Source organism: Spinacia oleracea, chromosome 2, assembly GCF_020520425.1.
Source record: "Spinacia oleracea cultivar Varoflay chromosome 2, BTI_SOV_V1, whole genome shotgun sequence".
Classification (NCBI taxonomy): Eukaryota; Viridiplantae; Streptophyta; class Magnoliopsida; order Caryophyllales; family Amaranthaceae; genus Spinacia; species Spinacia oleracea.
Window position 1 is genome coordinate 113,304,539 of NC_079488.1, and position 26,875 is coordinate 113,331,413.

Below are 26,875 nucleotides of genomic sequence, written 5' to 3' on the forward strand. Positions count from 1 at the left end.
TGACCCAGAATGGGTTTGACCCACGCCAATCCCGCATGTAATCGACTGGGAGAAAATTTTAAAAATGAGGCCTAGGTCCACGTGCCCTCGTATAAGGCGGACCGTTGTGCCTAAGCCTAAATTTATTAAATTTAACGTGCTTTGTCGTATTGGGTCGTGGCTTTTCTGAAAAAATGCAGTCCAACTTCGATCTACGACTTTGTGCCCGTATCTGACCGTTCTTTTCAAGTGGCGCGTGAGTAATGGTCGAAGGTTCATCTATCACAAGATTCACAACAAGATTCATAACATTCACAATATTCAAAAGTATTTACAACACTAAAAATTTGGTGATGAATCAAATAAAGATTATTATTATAATCAAAATCCCATAAATTTCACTCAAATCATTTTTTAAGCAAATTAAAAACTCTATAATATAACACTTGATTACCCCTTTGGCCCCCCCTCTTTTGATTCGGTTCTCGATGTTAACCCCCAATTCCTCAATTTTACCAATACCACCCTAAATAAAAAAATAAAAAAATAAATAAAAATAAAAATTCACATACCCTTTTTCATTAACAACAACAACTCCTAAAAAAACAACCACAGTTCTCCTCTCTCTCTCTCTCTCTTCATGGCCTTCCTTTTACCACTCTAACAATGTCTAACAACTGAAAGCTCAAAAGGGTATTCTTTATTTTTCCCATATTTTCTTGGGTTTTCTTCGTTTTTTTATTTTTTGTTTTCTCGCGGCATGGAGGCGAATCTTAAAGGTGAAATCTTTATTTGTAAATTTTTACCCTTTTTTACACCATTTTCACTCTTTTTGGTTATTTTTAATGATTAGGGTGTGTTATCATGTTTTTTTTTTACAATGTATGTATGATTGATGGGAAAACAATTATGGGTTTGTTGATTTCTGGGCTACTTTCATGTGGGTGTCGATTAAATTTGTTTATTTATTTATTTATTTGGTTATGAATGAATGAAATGTGTTTGTTCAAAGAATTTATATTTTGTGGGATTAGTGTGTGTGTGTTATCTAGTTGTTGGATGCATGCTAATGGTAGTTTATGAGTGTTGGTTTCTGGGATTATTATAATTCTATGTTTTTTAAACTTTGTTAGATAAAAAATGAATGCAAAATGTTGAAAGTTCAAAAGAAAAAAAAAAGAGAAAAAGAGAAAAAAAGAAGAATTGACAGCTTACAGTGGTGATGAGGGAGAAGGAAAAGAGTGCATGTTAAATGATTTGGGTGGTAGAAAAAGGATTTGTGAGTGAATTTGCAGGCTTTTATTTGGAAGGGAGAGTGTATTACTATTGATTTTTCATGCCTTGTATAATGTTTGCTAAATTGTAAAAGTGAATGTGGAAATAGCATTTCCTGTTGATATTTAGTGACTGTTCATCCTTTAATCATGAATCGGAGCGCGATTTCTCGATAGGAATGATTCTATGGTGTAAAAGTGCCTCAATTATGCATGTACTTTTAAGATAAAAGATAGAATATTGAGAAAATGGGGAGAAAGGGCAAGATGGCTCCCATGATATAGACAGCTTTGTCCTGTGAAGTTTGAAAATGATTTGTGATTAGGTGGCTAATTTTGTTTAGGAGAGAGCTCTTGTTAAGCTAGTTAATAGGATTTAATGCAGGATCAAGGGGTGTTATTTAAGCATATGAAAACATGTAGGGAACAGTTAATGAAGTACTCCGTAATAGTAATCATCGGGATGAAAGCCAATGTCATGTCATGTAGTTGAAAGCTTCTGAAACAAAGTTCGGGGGAAAAAAGCTATATTTGAATTGTAGTGGAAATTGAATAAGAGAGAGTATTACAATGATCAATATACATGTCCATTCACTGAAAGTAGGGGATTTGATCTGATACGAACACTTTTAGGAGAACGATTAATTACTGGTGTTTCCTGCAGTCATAACTCCCTTACTTTCATCCATGATGTACCATTAAATTTTGACTTTCTAGTGATGGTTTCCTTAAATTCTGTTCCATTTAGGAGATTGTTTCCTTAAATTCTGTTCCATAAACTGGAAGAAGGGTCTGTCAGTGATTAGGCTTTCACCAATCACCAGCGGTATAGTGAATGATAACGAAGTTCAGTGGTCTTATTTGGTTAAAGATTAGTGACAAAATGTCATTATGAATCATTATTAACATACTAGCAGTGTATGACTACACTACACCTTTAAAGTTTTGCAGGATTTGATTGGTTAAGAGTTAAGACTCGAGATAAATTATGCAGCAAAAGCGCTTATGTGCTAATAAGTATCATTGAACTACATATGGCCATACTGTTACTACTAAGACTGTCATGAAAACCTGATACTATTCTGATGCATATACTACTGTTTGAGTCTCTTGGCAGTTGGCACTATAATATGTTGGATAATCATGCTTCTCTGTGTTCTGTCACCTGCCAAAAGATTCATTTCTGCATAGACATCATGTAACTATCAATGACCATGCTTTCTCACCTAGGAATTCCACACTTTGGCTATTGATGTCTAATCAATTGATGGTCATAAAAGATTTGGATTCAAGATGATGGGACAAAAGAAAAAAAATGGTGGGAAAATGAGAAGTGTTTACCCGTTTGATAGCTCGGCTAAGCATACCATGTTTGAAGAATTAGGGAAGTTTCTGCTTACTGTCCACCGGTTTGAGAGGGAGTGAGGATTGGGGATACTGGAAGTGTTGGATTAGCACAGTGTTACCTAATTCTCTAATCACCCCATGTCCCCACGAACCCAAAAGGTGAATTATAACATGAAAATGGTACAATTTTGGTCTAATTTAGCAAATTAGGTAGCGAATTGCGTACCCGTACCCAGTCTTATACTAGCGAATCAGGTAACAGTGGATTAGCATTGATCAGTTTAGTTTGTCTGAGCAGGTTTAGTCCTTGACCCCACAAAATGTGGTGGACTTCCTTTGGAAGAAAAGAGGGAGCTAGTTCGTGAAATTGCTCAATGGCCAGAAGATGCACCAGAGATTCTGAGTTCTTTTAGCCGCAAAGAGCTGTTGGAAATCATCTGTGCTGAAATGGGTAAAGAAAGAAAATACAGTGGATTTACCAAACTTAGAATGATTCAACACCTTCTACAGTTAATTTCAAAAAACTCAAAGAGGAAGAATATTGATATTGATAATGATCTTGATTTATCTATGGCCAAAAGTCAGAATGGAGCAAAGAAGCAGAGAAAAAGTGACCAGGATTCTTTACAAAACCTAAGCAGAAGCAAGAGTGAAGTAGTAAAAACCTTATTATTATGTCCAAATCTGGCTTGCAGAGCTACTCTAACCCAAGATGACGGTTTCTGCAAAAGGTGTTCTTGTTGTGTTTGCCATCACTATGATGATAATAAAGATCCAAGTCTTTGGTTGACCTGTGACTCTGATCCGCCTAATGAAGGTGATTCATGTGGGATGTCTTGTCATATAAATTGTGCACTAAAACATGAAAGAACTGGTATACTGAAGAATTGTAAGCGTGGAAAAGCTGACGGGAGATTCTATTGTGTTTCTTGCGGAAAAATCAATGACCTTATGAGGTAAGAGTTCTCTGAAAATTTGCACTATTTCTGTACAGGTTTTCAGGTACTTTTGGATCTTGAAGTTGGGGTTACATCAAGATGCAAGATTATGCAAGCATAAACTAGGAAAGTAATGATTAGCATGTTTTTTTTCCTACCGAATTTAATTAATCTAGCTTGGTGATCTTATTTAACATGTCATGAACACTTAATATATGATAGTATTTGGAGGCAAAAATCTGATTTTCTTTGTGTTGAACTGTGCAAAAGCTAATGTCATGCTTTATAACAGTAAATGAACCAAGAAAATTGTTTGGATCTGGTTGGCTTGCCTCATGTGTGCATTAGTATGTAGCATGAATTGAAGCCCCATAGCACCTTCTTGGTTATGGACCTTTTATTTCTGCGCATTACCTATTTTTTTTTTTTGAAGAGTTCCCTTTTTTCTTTATTCCTGACTTTATATTAGTAACAGAATACATAGACCTTTCTGATAATTGGTATTTGTTCAACTTTTCTTCTGTTTTTCGTTGAGAGCTTGGAGAGTTGGGGAGGTGTTCACGTTATCATAACATCAACTTCATCATCTACATATCTTTTTCAAATAGGAGTTTAAATTAAACTTTCATTAAGCATTATGCAATCAGGAATAGTCTTGGCAATTCACTGAAGAACATAAATTGCTTCACATTTTTTTTAAATCCAATTTCTGCATCACAGAATTAAAATTTTGCACACATCCATGCTCCTATTTGATAACGATATGTTGTTGAGAGAACGGAGAGGAGGCACACAGTTATGTATTTACAAATACATCACAGGGGTATGCTGGTAATTTCACATAACATAAACACACCATTGTTCAAATAAACACGCCATTGTTCTTAATTTTTATACCATTGTTTTCATTTTCCATACCATTTTTGATACATGCTATGTATTTGGCAATACATAACCGTTATGGGTTTTTACTTCCTCATGTTGTTGATCTTTGATTATGTTTATTGTCAATGACATACAGTACATGGCGAAAGCAGTTGTTGGTTGTCAAGGAAGCTAGACGTGTTGATGTGCTATGTCTAAGAATCTCATTGTGTCACAAGATCCTTGATGGAACTGAACGGTATAAGGATCTACATAAGCCTATAGATATTGCTGCAAAGAAACTTAGGAAGGAACTCGGGCCTCTTGATCGGGTATGTGAAAAAATGGGCCGAGGAATTGTTAACAGGCTTGCTTGTGGGGCCGAGGTTCAGAAGTTGTGCGCCTCTGCTCTAGATGCTTTTGATGCCTTGTCTACCCAGCCATACACATGCGGTTTGGATCAAGAAAACACTCTGAGTAAGTCTTTTACTTGCTTGTGGAATAGTAATTTTTGGTTGAAATGTTATTCGTACTTTTTCCATGTGCAGAAATATGTTTTAAGAACTTAATTCTCTAACAAGAACACCCCCATTTAAGGTATGTAAAATAAGAACACCCCATGTAGAAATATTTTTTTGACTTCCTACATTCTTCATGCATACTCCCTCCGTCCCTTTTTTATTGCCCCAAGTCAAAATTCAGTTTATCAAGACTTGGGTGTAAAATGTGCACATGGATTGATAAAGTGGGCCTGTGAGGAGAGAGAAAAGAGAGAACAAGTTGGAAAATGTACCATTTACGGCCCGTTTGGTAGCCGGTACTAAATGGTGGGAACGAGAATAATATCTAAGTGTTATTTGGCAAGGAAATAACATCGTGATATCCATGGTAAAGAAATTTTGTCTCAAACTTGGTGTTTTTCTTCATAAATTTGCATTCCCATCTAATACCACTCCGGCACTCCCCAAATAGTAATGGATGGTAATGGAATTGTATAAAGAAAAAGAGATAATTTTGAGTAAACTAGCATTACCATAGGAATAAATATTGATTTTCCTTACAAATTTACATATAAATTCATTTCCATTGACACCATTTATGGCCGGCTACCAAACGTGTCGTTAAGGTATGGAGCAATCTCAAAGAGACACCTCAAAGAGTAATATGGGGCAAACAAAAAGGGACGGAGGGAGTATTAATTATGTCATATCAAGTGAAACTCTCTACATTAAATTTTTTTACCAAGACTTGAATTTATTTGTTACTCGAATGATTTGAAGTTCATTTGATCAAGTGATTTACAAGAACTCTGGAGAGACAGTGTCTCTATTACCAAGAGAAAGCACATTGTCAGTTTTCATACTTAGTATACTTTACCCTCTTCATTATTTACCTTTATATATCTGCTTCAGTTTTATTAGGTAATAACCCATCTAATTTTACACAGCATGTCAAATACGTTTTGAAGAATCTTTCCCAACATCAGTAGTCATTGTACTGGACTACAATGATCGTCTTTTTGAAGAGTTTTTGGGTTGTCGAATATGGCATCAAAAGTCTGCTTTAAAGAGTTATCCAGAAAAGCCCTCTTGCATTGTTCTTAAACCAGAAAAGAAATTCCAGATCTGTGACCTTCAACCAGACACAGAATATGCTTGCAGAGTTTCTCTTTTCAGTTGCACGAGTATTTTCGGGACTTGGGAAGCAAAATGGCTTACTCCTCCATCAGTTGAGATGTTTCCTTTGGTTTCAGATGAACAAGTTTCAGATGAACATGATGATGTGATAATTGATGAAAAACCCATGAGTTTTTTCAAATCAGCTACAGTTGATGATCATACAGCAAAACTCAGATCTTTAAATGACATCAATGACACACATATAGTAAGTTCCGGGTCAATAAACCCCATCACACCATCAAAAGTAGACACGAGGCAAGATTTAGTAGTTGGCCCGAGTATTGGCCCGAGTAACAAGATGGTTGTTGAAGAACTGAATAGAAGTTATGAATATTGTGTAAAGGTGATCAAGAGTTTGGAGCGCGTAGGGCACCTGAGTATTGATTTCAGAGTGAAGTTTCTCACTTGGTTTAGCTTGAAAGCAACGATGAGAGAAAGACGGGTTGTTAGTGCTTTTGTGGATACTATGGTGGATGACCCGCCAAGCTTGGCCGAGCAGCTAACTGATGCCTTTGCTGATGAAATTTACATTCTGCCCTAAAATCACAATCCTTCTAAAAATTCTGCCCAATACCCACTTTTTCGGGCCGGGCCAGCGGGCTGGGCTCATGATGCCTTTGCTGATGAAATTTGCAGTGAGAGATCTACTTCCTCAACATACATTCTGCCCTAATATCACAATCCTTCTTTTATTCTTCTCTTTTAACAAAAAAATGAAAAAAAAACTAACTTATCTTAGGCTATTTTGATGATGATTTTGTCTAGAATCTAGGTTGGTATTGGTATAGAGAGATTTTAGATTCTGATGATAATTCAACTTGTGATCTGACATCGCCGGAAAAGGGGCTTGTTATGCATCAAATGGGAAAATGGTGAATACTCTAAAATAGTGTATAGGTTGAAGGAGTGGCATTATCACTTCCTCTTTTTTTTTTCAGGCTTTTCCTTGGTTCTGTCAATATATTCAGTGCCCTGTTTCAGATTTTTCTGATGCATATGTTATTACAGCATCGTGAATGAATGAATTCGTGATGGTGTTCTGAATGAATGTGCAGTTTATGACCTTTGTTGAATTGTTTCCTACAAGTTTGTTACAAATATATGGACTGTTTCAGTTATGGAGGGAGGAAAGTCACAACCATGGTTCTTTAGTAGATGCTGAGAGTTGCTACAGGTTGGGTGGCTATCTGTACCAGTGACAGTTTGAGATTGGTAATCTCCATCGTAGTCAGCAGTAAAGATGGTTGTGGGTCGGGTCGGGTAGTGGACCTGAGCGGGCCCATCCCACACTTAGCCCACGTTTAGTGGGCCGGTAGAAACTTTTAAAATGCGGCACAGGCCCCACGGGCCGGCCTGTCATGCCTAGGCCTAATTTTACTAAATTTAGCATACTTTGTCGTGTTGGGTCGTGCTTTTTCCAAAAAAACTGCTGCATAGGCCCCACCACACAACTTCGTGCCCGGGCTGGGCTGGGCTGTGCTAGGCTTTTTGTGTCGAGTCGGGGCTCGGGCCGGGGCAGCCCATAGCCATTTTTAGTCAGCAGTCTTGTATTGGCAGGCTATCATAATCCTGAAGCTCTGCAGTGGATTCGGATTTAGGGGAAACGACTGAACAAGCAATCTGAATAGAAACTAAAGAACAGTTTTAGAGTTCAGGTGTAGCTCTTCCTTTTATTCTTCTTGTATGTATTACCAAAGTTGGAAGAAATGCATTTTGTAGCCATAATCTGTCTCAATAGTTACCTTACCTAAGGTTCGTAATAATTTGTGGTTAAAATGGAGACGGTCAAAAAGTAAATAAACGATAAAAAAGAATAAAGAGTATATTCATAGAAAACGAGTGTACACAGGAAAAATATACAGAACAAAATAACATATTCATTAAAAAAAATATACGAAGTATATATATATATATATATATATATATATATATATATATTAGAGACGAGTGTACGATATTGTATAATTAATGTACAAAATTGGCTTGTGATCCCTCTGCTTTTGTGTGGTATCCCAATGACTGTCAAATACTCCCTCCGTTTCAGAATAGACTTGCGTTTTTCAAACTCTTGACTATTAATATTCTTAAAATATGTTGGATAAAATTATAAAAACATTTAATATCAAAATTGTGTCAAATCAATATGGTTTCTTAAAACATTTTGAACTTCAAATTTTGAACTTCAAAAAACTGGTACTTCATATTATGAAAAGGAGGGAGTATTTGTTTATCAAATATAACAATTAAACTACCAAATTATCATCACATTAACCAGCAATTGTTAAAGCATTACAGTATAGTGGCTGCTTCTTCAACAGCTTCATCAAAAGACTCAGCTAAGTACTCAGCAAGGCTGCTACCTTTCTTTGAATTAGACGCGTCAAAAGGATTTGAAACCCGGGCTTTTTTGGCAATCGGAGTTTTTTGAAAACCAGGCGTTTTCTGAAAATACCGGTTATTTCCAAAACTCTTGACATCGTTCTCTTTCTCACCCTGCCAAATAACCGGGGTCAAGGATTCCCAAGGATCCTCGACCATGGACTTGTTGTAGAAAGACCGTGCTTGTCCTTGACCATAAACGTAGCCTCTTCCCCTTCCTCTTCCACCGGAATAACTGGAACTAGGGCTCGTCATCCGGCTGCCGTCCCATTGACCCCTCCCTCTTCCTCCACGTCCCGGGCCAGGGCCGGGACTAAGACCGCCTCCACGCCCCGGGCCAGTGCCGGGACTATTGTGGGGCCAGTTACCCCTTCCTTGTGGAGGAGAACTAAAGTTAGGGCTACCTGCATAATCAATATACATAGCCAATAATGAGTGGAAATTCAGGATAACTACCTTGGAAAATACCTGATCAAGATGAGCCCGGCCCGAAAATTTGCGGGGTATGGGCAGACATTTTAAGCCCTTTTCCGGGCCTGGTCCGAATTTTATTTTTTTGGCGCGGTTTGGGCAATGTAAAACTACACTCTTAGTTATAAATTTGACCCGATCCTAAAATAGCTCGAAAAGCCATATATTTTGGCGCGAAATAGCGGGTTTTGGGCACACAAAATCAGCCCAAACCCGGTATGGCCCGCCTTTTGATCAGGTCTACCTTGGAATAATTAAAAACAACCTATTTCTTCTCGGATGGCAGAAACGTACCTTGATACGGAGGATAAGGGCCACCCCCGTATTCCGATCCAGGAGGACCGGGAATAGGATTATTGTTAAACCATTGACCCGTGCCAGGTGGAGCAACCAAGTTGGGACTACCTGCACATTTAATCTAGTTATAGTGTGAACTGGAAAACTCTAAAACTGTTACACTGCATTAAGAATAATAATCATTCAAAGAAACAGATCGAAAATGTATTCCGGACATGAGGGGTATACCTTGGTGCACAGGATACGGGCTCCTAATCCCCATAGGACTTGACGCGGGGCCTTGATGCTGAGGATACGGGCTCCTGATCCCCATTGGACTTGAATTAGGGCCGGGCCTGACGGGCCTATGATAGGGATCTCCACCTTGATACGCACCCTGATGAGGTGCATAATTATTTTGGAATTGATGAGCACCAGGGGGAGGCATTTCGGGGTTCCTTGGTCCTGTTAGTGCCATGTAAAACGGTATAAATCAATTTCATGCACAAGCTACAGAATTCAACGGAACAGTTGGGTAACATATTGGAAGCAATACAACATTTGATCAGTATAATAAGGACTATAAACTCCAAACAGATCCAAGTTCATCCGTTAATATACTTCGTGAGTTGAAACTAAGTGTAAAAAACAACGCAAAAGCAGTTAATTATGTACTCCCTAAGCAGTGGCGGTTCTTACTTATGGCCAGGGTGGGCCCTGCTCCCCGGGGAAAAATTCCGCAGTGTATTTTCAATTCTGCTCCTCCCCTCCCCCTAAAATTTGAATATAAGTGTATAAATTTCATACTATATGCTTAATTTCTTGTACTGACCCCTCGTAAAACTGTTCAAGATCCGACATTGTCCCTAAAAGATGTTAATTTTTTTATGTCTAAAGTGTCAGCCTTTACCGAAAGAACGTCTTTTCTCAAACAGCCAATTTCCCGTTAGCGTTCTTCGTAACTGCCCCAACCTACCCTGACCCTTTCTACTGCCGCAAGACCCCTAACTAAAACTAGAGAAAAAGAAAGGTCACTTTGCCTGCAATTTTTGCAACTTAGGTAGCAAACTTTCGAAGAAAAGGAAAACTATCACTTTGCCTGCGATGAAGCAGGCTTATTCAGACCATTGTACACATGCCCTCAGTCTTAACCACTAAGCCAAGAACTCATTGGCCGACCCCTACAGTTTCTGAATACACACAAGTGAACCTCAGTTTGACCCAACAGAAACTTATGCCATGAATAACTTGTCAATATTACAGACACCATTGATTAAGGAAGGACTCTAATTCAACACGATGAATACGTTTAAAGAGATGGAAACGCGAATACAAGAATTACTATAACAGGGTGCACCTGATAATCTAGGTTACCCGGACTCTTTCATTTCACCTCAAATGCCCATGTCAGATACTCGACACTTGGACGTGGTTATGGACACTTCGGCACTGACCAAAATCATGCAACTTTTTTCACAAAAGAGCCGTGTCAGACACTTGGACATGTACCCGTGTTGACATGGGTATCCGAGTCCGGGTAACATAGCTGATAATACACCTGATCACTTACTAAAGCATCAATGTGATTTTATGATAATAGATTCTTATCCACATTAAGTTCAATTACTTCTTTTTGCAAGTAGAAATAAAATTTAAAATAATGCACCAAATACGAGAAATTCACAGAACAGCAGAGTGACCAAAACCCTTGATTTAAACCCAGTCAAATTCCGAATTTCATCAATCTTTTGAACAATCACGATCAATATTTCCATAAAAGATGCTAATTTCGGAACAAGGATTCATTCAATAGACATAAAACCTCAATCATATTTAATTATCTGTAGTTAACTCTTTCCCACAATCCCTAATTTCTATCAAAACCCTAAAATAAATTCCACCCAATTGAAAAAAAAATAAAAATTAATTACCATAAGAAGCAGAAGGTGAAGAATGAGGTCGAGGAGTGAATGACCGTCGCTTATCAGTGGAGTAAGCGGCCATAGGATCTGTGTAAAAATCGAACCGAGGTGGCGCAGTTGTAGCGGCGACGTTAAAATCTTCATTTTCAAGCAATGGATTTGTAAGAGGAGGCGGCAAAATTGAATTTAGGGTTTGTTGATTGAAAGATGATGAAACATCGGTTGTAGCTTCCAATCTCATTGCCCGTAGTCTTTCTTTCCTCTTGTCTGATTCCTCCATCGCCAATGGAGTTCACGAATTCAGTTTGAGTTGAGCTTAAACAACATATATTTTGGATTACGTGGAATTAAACTTTAATCAGACAAAAGTTAGGATTAAACGAAGTTAGAGCTGTTTTTATACTACCTCGGTTTAAACACTTCCTATTTGAGTCAATTCGGACAAATAAATTGGTTTTGGGTTGGGTTTGGGTTGTAACGGGTTCATTTTGATATCGGGTTGGTTAGGTTTGGGTTAGTAGACACAAGTTCATATTGGGTCGGGTCGGGTTGTAACAGGTTCGGGTTATAGTCGGGTTGAGTTGGAACATGATGAGTAGTAAACGGGTTATCGGGTTGTAACAAATTCATGTTATATCAGGTCGAATTAATATCGGGTCAGGTTCATATAAAAACGGTCTGAATGGGTCGGGTTGAATTGGTTTAGCAGAGTTACATTTTGGTTCAGGTTTATATTGATTCGGGTTCTTCGGTACGTTAGTGAGTAAATTCTGGAACGTGAAAAGCCAAATGGATCAAACATTAAGAGACACAAGAAGTGTTGCCTATTTCCTACCTTTTCTCTAGACCTCTAGTCAATAGTCACTAATGAAAGTGGCTCGATCTGCATCCGAAGTGTATTTTTACCAACGCTCAAAATTTTTATTCTCTAACGTCAAACTCATTATACCCCGACTTAACAAGTTGTAACTTTAGCCAACCCAAATTCATGGATCCTACTGTATTACTCTTCGCAAAAACCCGAGGTAATCTATGATCAACCCATAAAGTATAGATTTGACCAAATCACACGTAGGAACTTACGAGAAAGTCCATGTCAAAAGTAATAGACGCAAGTGACTATTAGTGGTAAAGATGGTCGTGGACCGGGCGAGCTTCGGACTAAGCCCACGGGGCGTGGGGCTAACCGGGTCGGGGCCGCGTTCTATAGTGCTGAGCCGGGCTGTGCCGAGAAGGTCGAAAACAGGGCCAGGCCCGATCCAATCCCACAGGTTTTCGTGCCGGATCGGGCTGGGCCGTTGTGCTTAAAGCTAATTTTACTAAATTTAGCGTGCTTTTGTTGTGCCGTTCCTTGTCGTGTTTTTTCTAAAAAATTAAGGCTCAGGCCCAGACCACGACCCACGACCTCGTGCTCGTTTCCGGGCGGGCTTTTTTTTGTTCCGGGTCAGGTTTCGGGCAAACAAGCTAATTTGACCACAAGCTACTTAACGTTTGCAAAATCTCAACCCTTATCTTCTAGACGTCAGTGTAATGGTCATTGACTATTCCCTATAAATCCTTTAGACCTCTAGTCAACAACTTCAACACAGGTAGATTCCCACCATTTTCCAACCCTTCTCCCCTAAAAAGCAAACCAAATTTGACTTTCAATTCAACAAATCTCAATTTCTTCCTTCAAAATTCTAATCAAATACTCCGTACTCCCCAATTCTAAAAAAGTCCCCAAATTTCTAATCTCAAACCCTAAAAAAACCTTAGCAAAAATCAAACAATCAATCAACAATGTCGTCGATGTGGTGGGACATCTCTCTACAAGCTCTGATCTTCCTAGTAAGCATCCTCACATACTTATGGACAAACAACATCCCTCAAAAACTCTTCACACGTTACCACTCCTACCGCAACCGCAACAAACACCAAGCTCGCCGCCACTTCGTTAAAGCCGCCGATCACCTAGCTAAGTCCAAATACTCCTCCGCCGTAACTGAAGCCGACGCCGCCGTCCTCCTCGATCCTACCGACGCCGCCAACCACATCCTCAAGGCCCTCGCGCTTGAGCTCCAGGGGTTCAAGACCTCCGCGCTGGACGCCCTCAACGTCGCGTTGTCCCCACTCGCGGTGGCGTCGCTGGAGAAGGAGGAGAAGGCGGACGCGATGGCGAAGCGGGCTGGGTTGAGGATGGAGGTGAGTCGACTCGCTCGAGTTGAGTCGGATGGGGTTGATAAAGAGGTTTGGGGAGGGGCGGAGAGGGAGCTCAGGGAGGCGGTGGAGTTGAAGAGAGAGAGTGGGAGAGCGTGGTGTTTGTTGGCGGAGTGTTGTGAGGGGTTGGGGAAGAGGGAGGAGGCGGTGGAGGCGTTTGAGGAGGCGGTTCGAGTTGCGCCTGACTCGGTGGTGGCTCGGAATGGGTTGGAACGGTTAAAGTTAGTTGAATGAGTAGAATTAGTTGGTGAAAATATACTCCCGTACTTCCGTATTTATTTTTGTTTGTAGGTTGGAAATCTTGTATTAATTGATTTTTATTTTATTGTATTAAATTAGCAAAAGGTCTTGTGCACATAATGTGAACAATAAATTAATTGTACACTAAGATAACTTTTATCCAATTTTTTGTAACTTTACCTAGTTTTGATTAACTTTTATAATAGTAATAAAACAGTTGATAAATAAACATTTTAAAGGTTAAATAATTAATTTTATACATTATTAGTCATTTTGAAGAAATAAGTTTTACTAAAATTAAAAAATTTATCACTAAAAAATAGATAACTTTTACATATATAAGCTTAACTTTTAAGCATTTTGAGTTAACTTTTACTCCGGCGTACAATATTTATTGTACACCCCTTGTAAATAAGAATTTGTGTTAAGCTAGTAAGAGCATCCACAATGGTAAGCTAATTTGACAATTAGCTTATTATGCCACATAAGATTTCAAGCTATTTTATTGTCTAGCTAATTTGTGCCCCAATGGCTAGCATGCAACTAGCTTGTTATTTAAAATTATTCCACTTGTCCACTTGTCAATTAATTATTTTGCAATTTGCTTGGCAAAGCTAATTTGTTATTTTCACTCCAATGGTCTAACTATTAGCTTGAAACTTTTATAAATTTCAAGCTAGTCCCTAGCTACAACCATTGGAGATGCTCTAATTGAGCTAATTTATACATTAATTGAGCTAATTTATACAAGAAATCTAGTCTTATGTGTAAGCGTTGCATGATTATGAGTAATATTTTGAAAGAAACCGTCAACTTATTACAAACGAAAATGATAAAGGTCGCAACATGCGACCTTTAAGCCGTGTCACAATGATGACATGACATGCTTATGTGTCATGATTTAAATTGGAAACTAAAATATTTAACTTATATAATATATTATACATGTTTCAAAAAAAGGTTGGAAAATCTTAATATTTTAATTTGTTTCCTTATTTATATCGTCTACCTTATTTATATATTTTCATAGTAAAAATATTGAATTGATAGTAAAAGTATTCTGATGACACATAGCCTAAGTGACGCCTATATGTACCAATTAAACTGCGACACGTAAGATTGTGACAACTAAATGTTGTCGCAACTTGCGACCTTTATCATCACCCTATTACAAATATTATGTTTTTAACTATTTATGCAAACACCCGATTGAATATTGGTGTGGGCACGGCCACAAAGCTCGACCCGACATGGGCACAAATTGTGGGCCGTGGCACGGGCACAATTCACAAAGCTCGACCGGACATGGGCAGAAAATTGTGGGACGGGCACAAAGCTCAACTTGACAGGAGCACAAAGCCCGATCGGACATGGGCACAAAATTGTGGGCGGTTACATGTTTTGGAAAAGTACAACAAGGCACATTATGCCACGACCTGACACGACAAGTTTAGTAATACCAGGCTTAGACACGATGACACGTGGGCCTGGGCCCCAATTTCAAAATTTTTGGCCCAACACGTCACGGCCAGATACAAGTGGGTTTAGCGTGGGCTGGTCCCGTTCAGACCCACTACCCGCATACTCAGCCCAAAGCCCAACCCAGCCCACAGCCCTCTTTAGGAGGGAGTACAACATAGCAATCAAATTTAAAATATGTAGTTCGTACGACTAAAATCTGAAATGATCTTGCATTACAATCTTTGAGTACAGCATTAACAGTCAAATTAAAACATAGAATTGCTAGTTTGGTCACCCTAATAAATATTCGGGGATCCACGAATTAAAAAACCATCATCGTATCACCTACATAGACGCTACAATACATAATGTATCAATTACAATTCTCCAGCATTTACACTTCCATGGATTGGTTTTGCCTATGAACAACAAACAACACCGTTCAAACGAAACAAGAAATGTTTTTAAAGAAGAAGAGGTACTTACTAGTTACTACTACCCCGAGCATTACTGCATTCGCGGAGGATTATTCAGGTTGTTGCAAAATCAAAGAAATCGTTAGCTGAACATGAAAATTTCGAGATCATTATCCCATTATTATGGTGTAGCCATTTGTATGACCTGTGTTGGGGATTTCAGGAGCTTTTTTAAGGTTTCTACTATTTTCTTGAAAGATGGTCGTTGACTCGGTTCACTGCACAGCAAAAAAGAAACAGATGATTTGGTGATTATTTTCAGTCTACTTTTGCAACAAAGCGGCATTTCTAAAAGGTATTAGGAAAATAATTGCAGAAAATGATAAGCAGATGAGGAGAAGTCTTACTCGGCCCAGCATGCTTCCATGAGGGAAGCCAACAAAGGAGAGGTACTTGCTGGGATTGTGAGCCTCCTGTTCTGAAAAGCAACAGCTCCAACCACCTGAAAATGTATCACGAGTGATGCGCATACATAAGGCAGGGTACGAGAAGAAAAAGGGATCTTTACAAGTGTCCTGGATACTTCTTCCGTTCTCTTTTAGTTGCAACGTTTCTATTTTTGGTTGTTTTGTTTTGTTGCAATCTTTTTGTTTTTGGTAACTTTTGCTAACAAATACCCCCACTTGTTTTCATTAACCTACCCACTTGCACTACTCATATCCCTCGGTTTTTTTAGTTAATTATTTCTAAAAACAGGGGATAATATGTAAATTTCATTGTATCCACTTGCAATGGAAAAATTCATGTGAACAGGAAACGTTGCAACTATTTCAAAACAAAGAAAGTATGAAGGATACAGATGGTTGTGGGCCGGGAGGCCGCGCTGGCCCGACCCGGTAAGAAAAATCCCAGTCCAGCACGGGCCGACACGAAGTCATGGGCTAGACCACATTTTTTGGAAAAAGCATGACAAGGCATGGCACGACACGACAAAACATGCTAAATTTAGTAAAACTAGGTTTAGGCAAATGGCCCGTGGGCTTGTGCCCTGTTTTGATTTTTTGGCCCGACCAGTCATGGTGTAGAGTGGGATTGACGTGGGCCAGGCCATCGGTCCGAAGCCTGACCCGGCCCGGCCCACAACCATCTTTAACGAAGGATTTGAGTTTTTTTTTTGTTTTTTTTAAATGGATTACATGCTTTGCTTTTCAAAACCTTGCAAATTAAAGCAAACACAGTCACACAGTCACTCAGGGGTAATAAGAGAATTCAGTGTATTGGAAATTCCAGACTTTGAGTTATTTTCCAGAAGAAGCCTACTGCATTGTCATCTTATTATGGGTATGTTTCCATCACATGGTTGGAAAAACGAAAAGCACGAAGAAATATACTCAATGTATGTTGTAACAGAATAAAACAAACCTGAGCTGGGCCAAGTCCACTCCATGGTTGTTGCATTGTAACCAGTTCCCATAAGATGACTCCGAAGCTGTAAACATCTGATTTTTCATTTGAAGGTTCTCCACGTAAAAACTCAGGGGCCATCCACTCAGGCTGAAATTGAGATCACAATTACTATTATTATATACTAATCAGGATTAACAAGTAATTAAATACATACTTTGTAAGAATTTAAAGTGAAGCCTTCCAAGTTCCACCAAGCAATGCATGTTAACTGCCTGACTAAAAGATGTCCGTGGCCAGACCCGCCCCAGGCACGAAAAAGCACGGCTCGACACGAGCACGCAGCCGTGGGCCGGGTCTGGGCCGCATTTTTTGAAAATGCACGACACACCACGGTCCGACATGACAAAACACGCAAAATTTAGTAAAATTAGGCTTAGGCACGACAGTCCGCCCCATGGGCCCTACTTTGAAACTTTCGACCCGGCCCAACACGGGCTGATGTAGAATGGGTTTTGCATGGGCCAGGCCTGTTCAGGCCCATGGGCCCGGCCCGGCCCACGGCCAACTTTTGACACATACAACCAACACTAAGGCATGAGACTATGAATAAACTTTGGCAATTCAGTTGTCTGTCAAGCGTAGATCCTAACACCAGAGACAAGAGGTTCATATGATCGAGAACCAGGAATGCATGTTTTAATTATTCCACAATATGAATAAATCTTGTTGTAATGTTTATTTGATAAATTGGCTAAAACATTCTCAATATCATGCTTAATTTATTAAATAGGAGTTTACATCATTGCCTCATTCGTAGAGGTTAGGAAAAGCTTACAGTTCCAGCAACAGACTTTGAAGAAATGAATGTGTGCGCTTTGAATCTGGACAAACCAAAATCACATACCTAAAAGAGGGCACAAAGCAAAGTTAACTCTGTGACTTCAACAAAAGGATTTGAACATGTTATCAATAACAAATGAAAAAAGTGAGGGGTCGTACTTTCACGGTCCAATTCCTGTCAACCAGCAAGTTGGGAGATTTTAGATCCCAATGCACTACAGGAGGGGTAAGACAGTGCAGATAATTGATCCCCTTGGCCTACATTGCACATAGAAGAAAGAAGTTTTCAGAATTAATCTTTAGGCTCCGTTTGGTTTTGTGTAAAACGTTTTCAGTGTAAAATTATTTTCTATGAAGAACATTTTGTCATTTTCCAAGGGAAATTCCAAACTAGTTTTCCTTTGTTTGGTTCCTTAAAATAAAATGGGAGAAGATGGTGAACATCGAGGGGAAGAAGGGAGAGGGAGGTAAGGAGGAAATGTGGAAAAGTGGTTTTCCTCAAAACAAAAAGATGGAAAAGGTTTTTCCACCTTTGAGGGAGTTATAGAAAATTGTTTTTCACCCCTTGCCAAACCAAACAACGTAAAATGATTGAAAATGGAATATTGTTTTCCACGCAAACGTTTTACACCCTACCAAACGGAGCCTTAGACACAGGAAAAATCCAAAAAAGGAAAAATAACAGAAACCGGAAGTAGCACAAACAAACCACATCTAACGCCATCCGCAATCGCCTTCTGTGATCCAAGACTTCGCCTGCAGATGGTCTATGCAAAAGCCGGTATAGGCTACCTCTGGTATCCAAAAAATCAAAAGAGGTGAATACTCCATAGACACTCAATAAGTCAATATCATTAAAGTTTTATGATGTTTCAAATGCCTCACCTGGGTAGATATTCTGTTACTATGGATAGGTGAGGACGCTTTGTTACAGCACCCATAAAGAGAACCACGTTGGGGTGACGGACACGCTTCATTATTGCAACCTTTACAGAGAAATTAACGGAGAGTTATAACTTGAAATTGCGTAAATTGCTACATTTCTTGTTTTTCTATCACAGAACAAGAACTTGTAGATTGGACATAAAACAAACATATGAATAAGCTCTATACTACCCAGAAAGTCAGAAACTTGACTTTGATAAGGAATAGCTTATCCTATTCAAGCTATTCCTCACAAATTTCAATATGGTTTGCAAAAGTATTTAACAAATTTGGGAATTCTATATGCTTTTACCTCACGAAGGAACTCCTTCAACTGATCATCCTGAAAATCTTGGACAGTTAAGACCTTCACTGCAACATCCTATAACACGGAAGGTTAGCAAAGGGCATCATACTTGCAACATACCGGCACACCACAGATAGGTGAAGTATAAAGTACAAAATAAAACACCAAACTGACCCTTATACTTTGTACTTCTTTTGTTATTATTATTGTGTATAAATCTATATGAGAAATTGCCAAAAAAGAATTCATATGAGCTTCTTAACCATACACAAGATATATGAAAGAATCACCTCAAACAATAAGCCAATAAAAAATCAGTTTGCAAATATGTGGCACGGAACTAAAATAAACAGAAAGTAGAATCGGAAAAAAGTAAAAACGCAAGTTAAAGAAAAATTAAGAAAAGAAGTATAGATATGCAAAACTGAAAAAATAAATCACTTACTACTCTTAGCTTAAAAATATAACATTATTTTGTGTAAGAAGAAACTTGTTGGTCATTTTGAAAAGAGCTTTCCCCTCAATTTCCTCAAGTTCCAAAATCCAAAGTTTCTGAAACGGGAATGGTGACCTTCAAGATAGTTTCCATGTGTACGAAAGGGTAAAATTTGGTGAGCATCTTTGAAATACTACTAAGGTCTAACTGAAGATATTTACAAAGACATGATGATGTGACGGACGACATATAATGCAAATACCATACAAATTTGACATTAAGGATGGATTGGAGGTACTAACCGATCCATGCCATTCAGCTCGATGCACAGTCCCAAATGAACCTGTAAAAAGTCGGTCCAAAAAAATATCAAAGAGGCTTCTAGCATTACTGTTACGGGTCGGGCCAGGTTCGGGTCAAGATTCAGGCCAGTTTTGTGCCCAAATCCAATGATTCGGGCCTAAAATGTCGAGTTTTTCAAGCCGGGTCAAATTTATAACCAAAAGTGTGGTTTTATGTTGCCCCAAAGCCTGTTAAATTTTTGGCCGCGCCCGAAAACCGGGCCTAAAAATTCTGCCCAAACCCGCCAAATTTTGACGATTCATTACGGGTCGGTTTCAGGTCGGGCCAAGATTCAGGTCGGTTTTTTGTACCAGACCTGCTACTTCGGGCCTACATGTCGGGGTTTTCGGGCCGGGTCAAATTCATAACCAAAAAATGTTGTTTTATGTTGCCCAAATCCCGTTAAATTTTTAAAATTTCAGGCCGGGCTTGAAAATCGGGTCTGAAAATTCTGCCAACACCCGCCAAAATCCGGGCCGGGCTCGTGTTGATCAGGTCTATGCATGAACAGTAATCCAGTATGGCAGGAAAATAAAGATATTTCCCTCATTCATCACTTCCAAAAAGAGGGGGCTGAGTACAAGATTGAACTAGAGCTGATCAACATGGGCCCGGTCCAAAAAATATCGGGTTTTGGCAGAATATTTCGGCTCGAATTTTTTAAAAAATTTACGGGTTTTGGGCAACGTAAAACAACAATTTAAGTTATTAATTTGACCCGACCCAAAATGGTTCGAAAGCCCGCTATTTTTGGCCCGAAATACAGGTTTTGGGCACACAAATTGTACCCGGAGCTGGCCCGGACGGGCCCGACATACCGCGCAGATTTTTATGGCCCGAACCCGGCCCATCCCGTCTTTTGATCAGGTCTGAACCAAAGGGACAAGGGACGATGAACACGTACCAGCACCAACACGCTCTTTGAGATGCAAGTCATCCCAAGATATTTCCATCCAATCCATAGCGAGAGAAGGTTCAAGGTCCAAGAATCTGGGAATAGACGAAGCAGAAAACATGCACTGTTCACCATCACCCTCTTGAGCTACAGGTTGAACATTATCAACAACTACAGATTGCTGCACAACCATTTCTTTCCTGTAATTTTTCTGTTGTATATATTCTTCCACACTAAGGCTAGATACTGCTACAGGACTTGCCAAAACTTCAGGGACTGTTTGGATGGCAACTAAATCAGACCTCTGAATTACTGGATGCTCTGATTTCTCCAGTAATAAAGGCACAACAGAAGATTTCATCCCTCTACAACTTTCATCAAGAGGATTGTAGACATTGCTCTTATTCCCTTCCTTGAGCAAGTTACTTTCCTCGTTATGCCAAGCTCCTTTATAACTTCCTGCAATCATCAAACTATTATAAGGGTCTGATTTTCACTTATTTTTCCCGAACTTATGAACTGAACTTATCTGAACTTATCAAAACTTATTTTAGTTATAAATTATACTTGATCAACTCTTATTTTTCCTATTTTTCCTGAACTTATCTTATCTGAACTTATCTGAACTTAACTGAATTTATGACAAGTGGAAATAAGGTAAACAGAACAAAGCCTAAATTGTAAAATTAATGACAAGTAACCGATGTTTTCTTAAGAACACTTATATACTATCATTTTATGATCATCAATCTTATAACAGACATTAATATGCAGTTGGGGTTATTATTATGTCAATCACAAGAGTATATGCAGACAGCATCTCATTTGCTTTCTTCACAAACTCTATTCTCCAAACAAAATCATGAAAAAGGTTCAACAATACCATACCAGGACTAAGAAGACCAGAAGAAGCATATGTTTGTTTTGTCATAGGTATTTGGTTACATGAGGAATTGTATACAAAAGTCTGTTGAAATTCTTGGAGACGAGAAATCTGAAATGGTGAAGACAGTGCTGCAAGCAGACCTCCATTGACAGATGAATCTGGACTGCGGACATTTCCCGGCTCACAAACCAGATCAACTATATATTCCCTGTTGAAAATTGCATCCATATACAATCCAAAAAAGACAAAAGGATTAGGGTAAAAATGATATTATGTGTGCTCTGAATAACAGATAATACTACATGCAGAAAAATTTCCATGAATGCAAAAAGTTTGTTATCTGAAAAAGCTTAAAAGCATATATGCTAAAAACTAAGGGTTTTCATGATCTGTTGCAAGATTTCTGAATGTCAAACCTTGGTAATTGTCTGTCATCTTCAATTATAACAAGGCAAGATGATCGATGATCTGCAGCACAGTACCTACAACCTTGAGCGATCCTGCATGGCAACCCTACATAGTCTGCCAATTTCTGCATATATATCACCGCCATTTGTTAAAATGTTATACGACTTATTTGATATGCAAGTGTATTGAAGGAAGATCAAGTTCTCAAAAGTTTCTATCAGTGCTGCACTTCGATTATAAAAAAATGTTAAAATTTGCCTCACTAACCTACATACTCAATAAACTCAGTCAAGCAACAAACAAGGTTCATATGGACTTATTCCAAACGGTACGTTTACTAAGATAAATCTGCTTAGAATTTAGCTGGGAAAGGTGCACCTTCAATATAGTTAATGTGTATTTTCGCAAAAGCTAAGAACTTATTTTGGGGGGCTAAGATTTAAACCTTATTCCAAAGGCAAAACAACTATCTAACAAAAAAATTACAGAGTAGTTTGTTTCCTACGCCATAATCTTATCTATGAAAATTGTAGAGCATAAATTAAAATCCAAATCAAACTGGGAATTCAATTCCTAAATTGTTTGGAGCAAATTTAGATTAATGAAAATGGAAATCACAGTCACCTAACCTTAAAAAGGATTGCACGGTGCCTACAAAGCCCTGAAGAGAGACTACCAATGGGCAGCACAATACACTTGTGGAGCTCCTTCAATCTCTTACTAACCACTTTCCACCGCATGTGTAGATCACCTTGCTCCACCGGAAAATTACCCCTTCAATGCCAAAAGAATTTTGATTTTCAATATAGAGGAGAAAGAACAGGACGATTAATTTAAGATTCTAAGGCTCCGTTTGGTAGGGTGTAAAACATTTTTCGGGAAAGCAGTTTTCCTCTATTTTCAAATTTTACATTGTTTGGTTTGTGAAGGAGTGTAAAACCATTTTCCGTAGGAGTAAAATTGCTCTCCTAACGATGGAAACCCATTTTCTTTTCAAAATGAAGGGAAAACTGTTTTCCTTCCTTTTGCCTTATCTCTCTTGTACACTCTTCTCACTACTTGCTTACTTTCCCTATCATTTTTCTTACATGGAACCAAATAACGGAAAACTAATTTTGGAATTGTGTTTTCCATTGTAAATAATTTTCCATGAAAATCACTTTACACTGAAAATGTTTTACACCCAACCAAACAGAGCTAAGTGGGAAACCTTAATACTTACCCCATGTGTACAGAGACAAGTTTTCCAAGCTGCTCCACCAATACTAATGCATTCTTTGAAGTGCTGGATAGTTCTTGTGCTCTATCTTGCAACTCCCTAAGTCTAGAATCACCATGCTTATCAACAATTACTACCTCCATTGATGAATCGTGAGGTGAAACAGCTTTCAAAGAAGCCAACGACGGAATCCCATTAGCTTCCTCAGTGTCATTGCACATCACCCAAACATGAGGATTCATCCCCAATATGTTGAAAAATCCATCTGATATCTTGTCATTATATGATAAACATCCACTAACCTGCAGAATAGCAAAAATACTTTCTTCTGCATATAAGTCACGAAAAAATAAATATTAAAGCTCAATGCATATATATATCCTAGTAGACAGGCATTCTTAGCATGGCAGATGCATTGGGTAATAAGATAGATATACTAGTCTTCATAAATCATGAATTCAGCAAAATCATGTGCGTCTTTGTAATCAGAGTAGTAGAGTACACAAGAACTTGAATGAGAGAAACACGGAAGCAAATGAACCAATTTGTACAAATTTACATACAATTTGTACAAATGCATGTATATGTATAGCGCGGAAAAAAAAAATGCATCTTAGAACCACATGAATACATGATCATGTAGGGTAACACAACTTATACAAGCAACAACAATTATTTCTTAGTATCAGGCTATGAGATCAAGACAGTGGTCCAAATACAACTTATCAGGTCCATTCTATCTTTCCATTCAGTTTACATTAATGTATAGTAGTACTATGAGATCAAGACAGTGGTCCAAATACAAGGATATTTTTTGTTGATTTCATGAATTTTGTCTTAAACTACTTTATATTACCCCTTGGAAAGACCACTTATGAGAAATTGAAGCACTTGATGGACCCCATAACCAAAATTTATGGTAGGCCATTTCACTTTTCATTCAACATAGGAATAATTTTCATCTTAAACTCAAATTTCATAGTTCTCTAACCAATAAATATGTCTGTCTACACAGTGCCTACACACAACACACACAATGGGGGTCCATCCTCAATGTTAAGGAAGAATACTGAGATCGGCGACTACTCTATACTCCGAAAGTCCGAATATAACAATAACGGGTCATTAACTCATTAATCTCTATCGCTATTGCCTATTGATGTGCATTCGAATATTCTACTGTACAACATGATACATAAATTACATACTTCGTACTAGATTGTAAATTTGTACCCTACCATTTATGATCCATTTTTGGATCATGAGTCCCTGTCGTACAATGACAAAGGAAAATAATTCTTGTACTACTCAAGATCCAAAAATGAATCGTCAATACTGGTGGACCATAACTTTCAATCCCATGTAACCCAAACAACGAAAAAGACATGAACATAAGAAAAGTTAAAAGAGGAAGAAAAAGTACCCATAACCGATAAGACAGAGCGTCAACATCCGAACCCGACCCGAGCCCCTCAGACCCACCCTCAAACAAGAACATAGTGGGTTCATTCCCATTTTTTGCATGAGAAGCAAGCCTCTTCGTCAAAGCGAGCTGCAAATAGTAACTCTCCCTTGCTTTATCCGCCAAACTCTGCTGCAACTGCTGCTGCTGTTGCTGTTGGTGAAGATGATGATGATGATGATTCTTTTCTCTCTCCTCTGCCACCTCTTCCACTACCTCGGTAATCGAGCTCCGAAACGTGGACCGAGTAGCCTCGCGATCGTGCACTTCGCTAGAGAAGAAACTCCCAGCTCCGTAACTACTCCCACAACTCGAAAGCCTCGCCAATGACGAATCCCGGTACAACCCGCAACCTTTCTCTCCACACACCGACACCGACACCGACGCCGGTACTGGCGTAGTCGTAACAGGTTCCGATTCCGGTGGTAACAAAAGTTCCTGCTCATGTTCATGTTCATCACTGTATGTCAACTTCGTCTTAATACCGCCTTTGTATTTGTTGTTCTTCTTCTTGTTGTTGCGACTGTCAGCTGCAATCCAGCTGTAAAAGGCGGCCAACTTGTTGTTGTTGTTGTAACTGTTTCCCGTGATCTTCTTCGTCAATATCGCTTTCGCGTCATTTTCGGTTATGGAAGGAGTGCTGCAGCTGCTGCTGGTTTTGTTGTTGTTGGTTTTGTTGTTGTTGTTGTTGTTGTTGTTGTTGTTGAAGACGACATCGAAATCTCTTTTGATATGAGACGAGGAGTGCTTCTCGTGAAGATGAACTGATGATGTTGGAGTAGTTGTTGTTGTTGCAGGTGTTGTTGTTGTTGGTGTGAGGGGTGGTTGTGGTGGGAAAGTACCCCGAGTATCAGGGAATTGCCGTGGGAAAAAGTAGGTTGCTCTGTGTGGCATCTTTTTCTTCTTCCTTACCTTTTTCAAGCTCACGGGAGGAGAGAGAAAATCACTGTTTCCTCAATTTGACGGATTGATCAAACCAGCTTTCTGCACCGAAAAATCTGAAAATTTCCACAAACATTAAATTCAATTAAAAGTTTGAAATATTCATCATTTCATCATTAAGTTAATTCATCAGGAAGTACAAAAAATTCTGAAAATCTATAAAAAAAAAAAAAAAAACTAATAAAATCTACTCAGTGTTCCACTGGAAGTATGGTGAACATCATGGAAAAATGCCGGGAAATTTTCTGAAAAAATCCAGGAAAAACAAATTAATTAAAATTTTAAAATATTCATCATAATCATCAAACAGAAAGTACATAGACATGAAAAACACCGAGAAATTTTACTGATTATCCAACTGGAAGTATGATGAAGAACATGAAAAAATACCGGGAAATAATCTGAAAAAATCTGGGAAAGAAATTCAAAAATACGTTCAAACTTAACAAACTGAAAGTACAATTAACAACGGGAAATACCGAAATAAATACTGAAAACAACAATTTAGAGAGAATTTAACGAAGAACATAAATCGCCAGGGAAAAACAACTGAATAATACAGAAATAATAAGTGAAGAAATTACCGGAGGAAAATGCGGTCACGTCTTAGATAAGATAGCACGAATCATGTTGAATTTAACCAGTATCGAAAACCTTAGAAGCAATCACAGCAATTAAAGGAGACGTTTTAGAAACCAAATTTATACAGATCTCACTTAATTAGATCAATATAAATAAAAAAAGGTAGCAGTAGATCACGTCTTCGATAGAATTGCTCGAATCATTTTGATCAGTGAGAGACGAATTTTGAAGAGTAGATTGTTATTACTATAGCTATCCGCATCAAAATCAAACCGCAATCCAAAATCAAATCATCAAATTAAACCCTAGAAAAACGAAATTGCAGAAATTATCAAGGTTCATGATCGATTGATCGAACAGTTGGAATTGAATGAACGGAGTTTAATTTGCTGGAGTGATCGATTGAGGTGATGAGTGCATGAAGATGATTGTTGCAGGAGATGTGAAAGGATGGGAGGGAGAGTGTGAAAAGCAGAGGTGGGGAGTAGGGTTTTGAGGAGAGATTGGGAATGGCGGTTGGAGTATTGAGAAGGGTGGAGGAGAGAGAAAGGGAAGACTGAGTTGAGTATGGGAGTTTTTATATTTTAATAAAGGGAGGGAAGGAACTAAGGAAGATGGTGGCGTTGGTGTAATATAATGTGACTTGTATGGGGACGTTATGTATGAGAAGCAATGACCATTTTTTAATTTTAGTTGGTATTGTTTTGTTGGAATTATTTTGAGACAAGTTCATATAATCTATACTAATATATTAAAAGTCGTTGATAAATAAGCTTATGT

General features: G+C 38.5%; 4 protein-coding genes across 5 annotated transcripts; 2 read left to right on the forward strand and 2 right to left on the reverse strand.

The window, feature by feature from the left end:
• The first annotated feature begins 561 nt into the window (after positions 1 to 561).
• On the forward strand, positions 562 to 7,154 carry LOC110794557 (VIN3-like protein 2). Its single transcript, XM_021999567.2, has 4 exons — positions 562 to 758; positions 2,899 to 3,556; positions 4,560 to 4,879; positions 5,850 to 7,154. Exons 1-4 carry the CDS (start codon positions 740 to 742, stop codon positions 6,620 to 6,622), a joined length of 1,770 nt encoding a protein of 589 aa, XP_021855259.1. The 5' UTR covers positions 562 to 739; the 3' UTR covers positions 6,623 to 7,154.
• Positions 7,155 to 8,254: 1,100 nt separating this feature from the next.
• LOC110794462 (protein SICKLE) lies at positions 8,255 to 12,573 on the reverse strand. Its single transcript, XM_021999475.2, has 4 exons — positions 11,139 to 12,573; positions 9,457 to 9,672; positions 9,226 to 9,336; positions 8,255 to 8,864 (listed from the first exon to the last, which is right to left on the reverse strand). The coding sequence occupies exons 1-4, from the start codon at positions 11,407 to 11,409 to the stop codon at positions 8,371 to 8,373; spliced, it is 1,092 nt and encodes a 363-aa protein (XP_021855167.1). The 5' UTR covers positions 11,410 to 12,573; the 3' UTR covers positions 8,255 to 8,370.
• A 338-nt stretch (positions 12,574 to 12,911) lies between these two features.
• Positions 12,912 to 13,562, forward strand: LOC110783479 (uncharacterized). The gene has a single exon (XM_021987852.1). The coding sequence runs from the start codon at positions 12,912 to 12,914 to the stop codon at positions 13,560 to 13,562; it is 651 nt and encodes a 216-aa protein (XP_021843544.1).
• Positions 13,563 to 15,234: 1,672 nt separating this feature from the next.
• On the reverse strand, positions 15,235 to 26,719 carry LOC110794372 (serine/threonine-protein kinase CTR1). Of its 2 annotated transcripts, XM_021999379.2 has the most exons (16): positions 26,098 to 26,715; positions 24,533 to 25,569; positions 23,113 to 23,411; positions 22,520 to 22,664; positions 21,899 to 22,014; positions 21,485 to 21,690; positions 20,606 to 21,055; positions 19,662 to 19,702; positions 18,930 to 18,998; positions 18,578 to 18,678; positions 18,402 to 18,486; positions 17,852 to 17,950; positions 17,688 to 17,756; positions 16,868 to 16,999; positions 15,853 to 15,947; positions 15,235 to 15,723 (listed from the first exon to the last, which is right to left on the reverse strand). In XM_021999379.2, the coding sequence occupies exons 2-16, from the start codon at positions 25,463 to 25,465 to the stop codon at positions 15,627 to 15,629; spliced, it is 2,937 nt and encodes a 978-aa protein (XP_021855071.2). In that variant the 5' UTR covers positions 25,466 to 25,569; positions 26,098 to 26,715; the 3' UTR covers positions 15,235 to 15,626. The 2 variants fall into 2 exon arrangements, with proteins under 2 accessions (XP_021855071.2, XP_056693888.1); XM_056837910.1 differs by lacking the exons at positions 15,235 to 15,723; positions 15,853 to 15,947 and having other exon boundaries at positions 16,866 to 16,999; positions 17,651 to 17,756; positions 26,098 to 26,719.
• Between the last annotated feature and the right edge of the window lie 156 nt (positions 26,720 to 26,875).

Coding starts and splice junctions, on each gene's coding strand:
- LOC110794557 (XM_021999567.2), top strand. Junction 3,557..4,559: donor AAAATCAATGACCTTATGAG/GTAAGAGTTCTC, acceptor AATGACATACAG/TACATGGCGAAAGCAGTTGT. Junction 4,880..5,849: donor GGATCAAGAAAACACTCTGA/GTAAGTCTTTTA, acceptor AATTTTACACAG/CATGTCAAATACGTTTTGAA.
- LOC110794462 (XM_021999475.2), bottom strand. CDS start 11,409: ATGGAGGAATCAGACAAGAGGAAAGAAAGACTACGGGCAATGAGATTG. Junction 9,337..9,456: donor CCCGTATCCTGTGCACCAAG/GTATACCCCTCA, acceptor TTAAATGTGCAG/GTAGTCCCAACTTGGTTGCT. Junction 8,865..9,225: donor CCCTTATCCTCCGTATCAAG/GTACGTTTCTGC, acceptor TTGATTATGCAG/GTAGCCCTAACTTTAGTTCT.
- LOC110794372 (XM_021999379.2), bottom strand. CDS start 25,465: ATGCCACACAGAGCAACCTACTTTTTCCCACGGCAATTCCCTGATACT. Junction 22,665..23,112: donor CTTGTCTCTGTACACATGGG/GTAAGTATTAAG, acceptor TTGGCATTGAAG/GGGTAATTTTCCGGTGGAGC. Junction 22,015..22,519: donor ACCGTGCAATCCTTTTTAAG/GTTAGGTGACTG, acceptor ATATATATGCAG/AAATTGGCAGACTATGTAGG.
- LOC110783479 (XM_021987852.1), top strand. CDS start 12,912: ATGTCGTCGATGTGGTGGGACATCTCTCTACAAGCTCTGATCTTCCTA.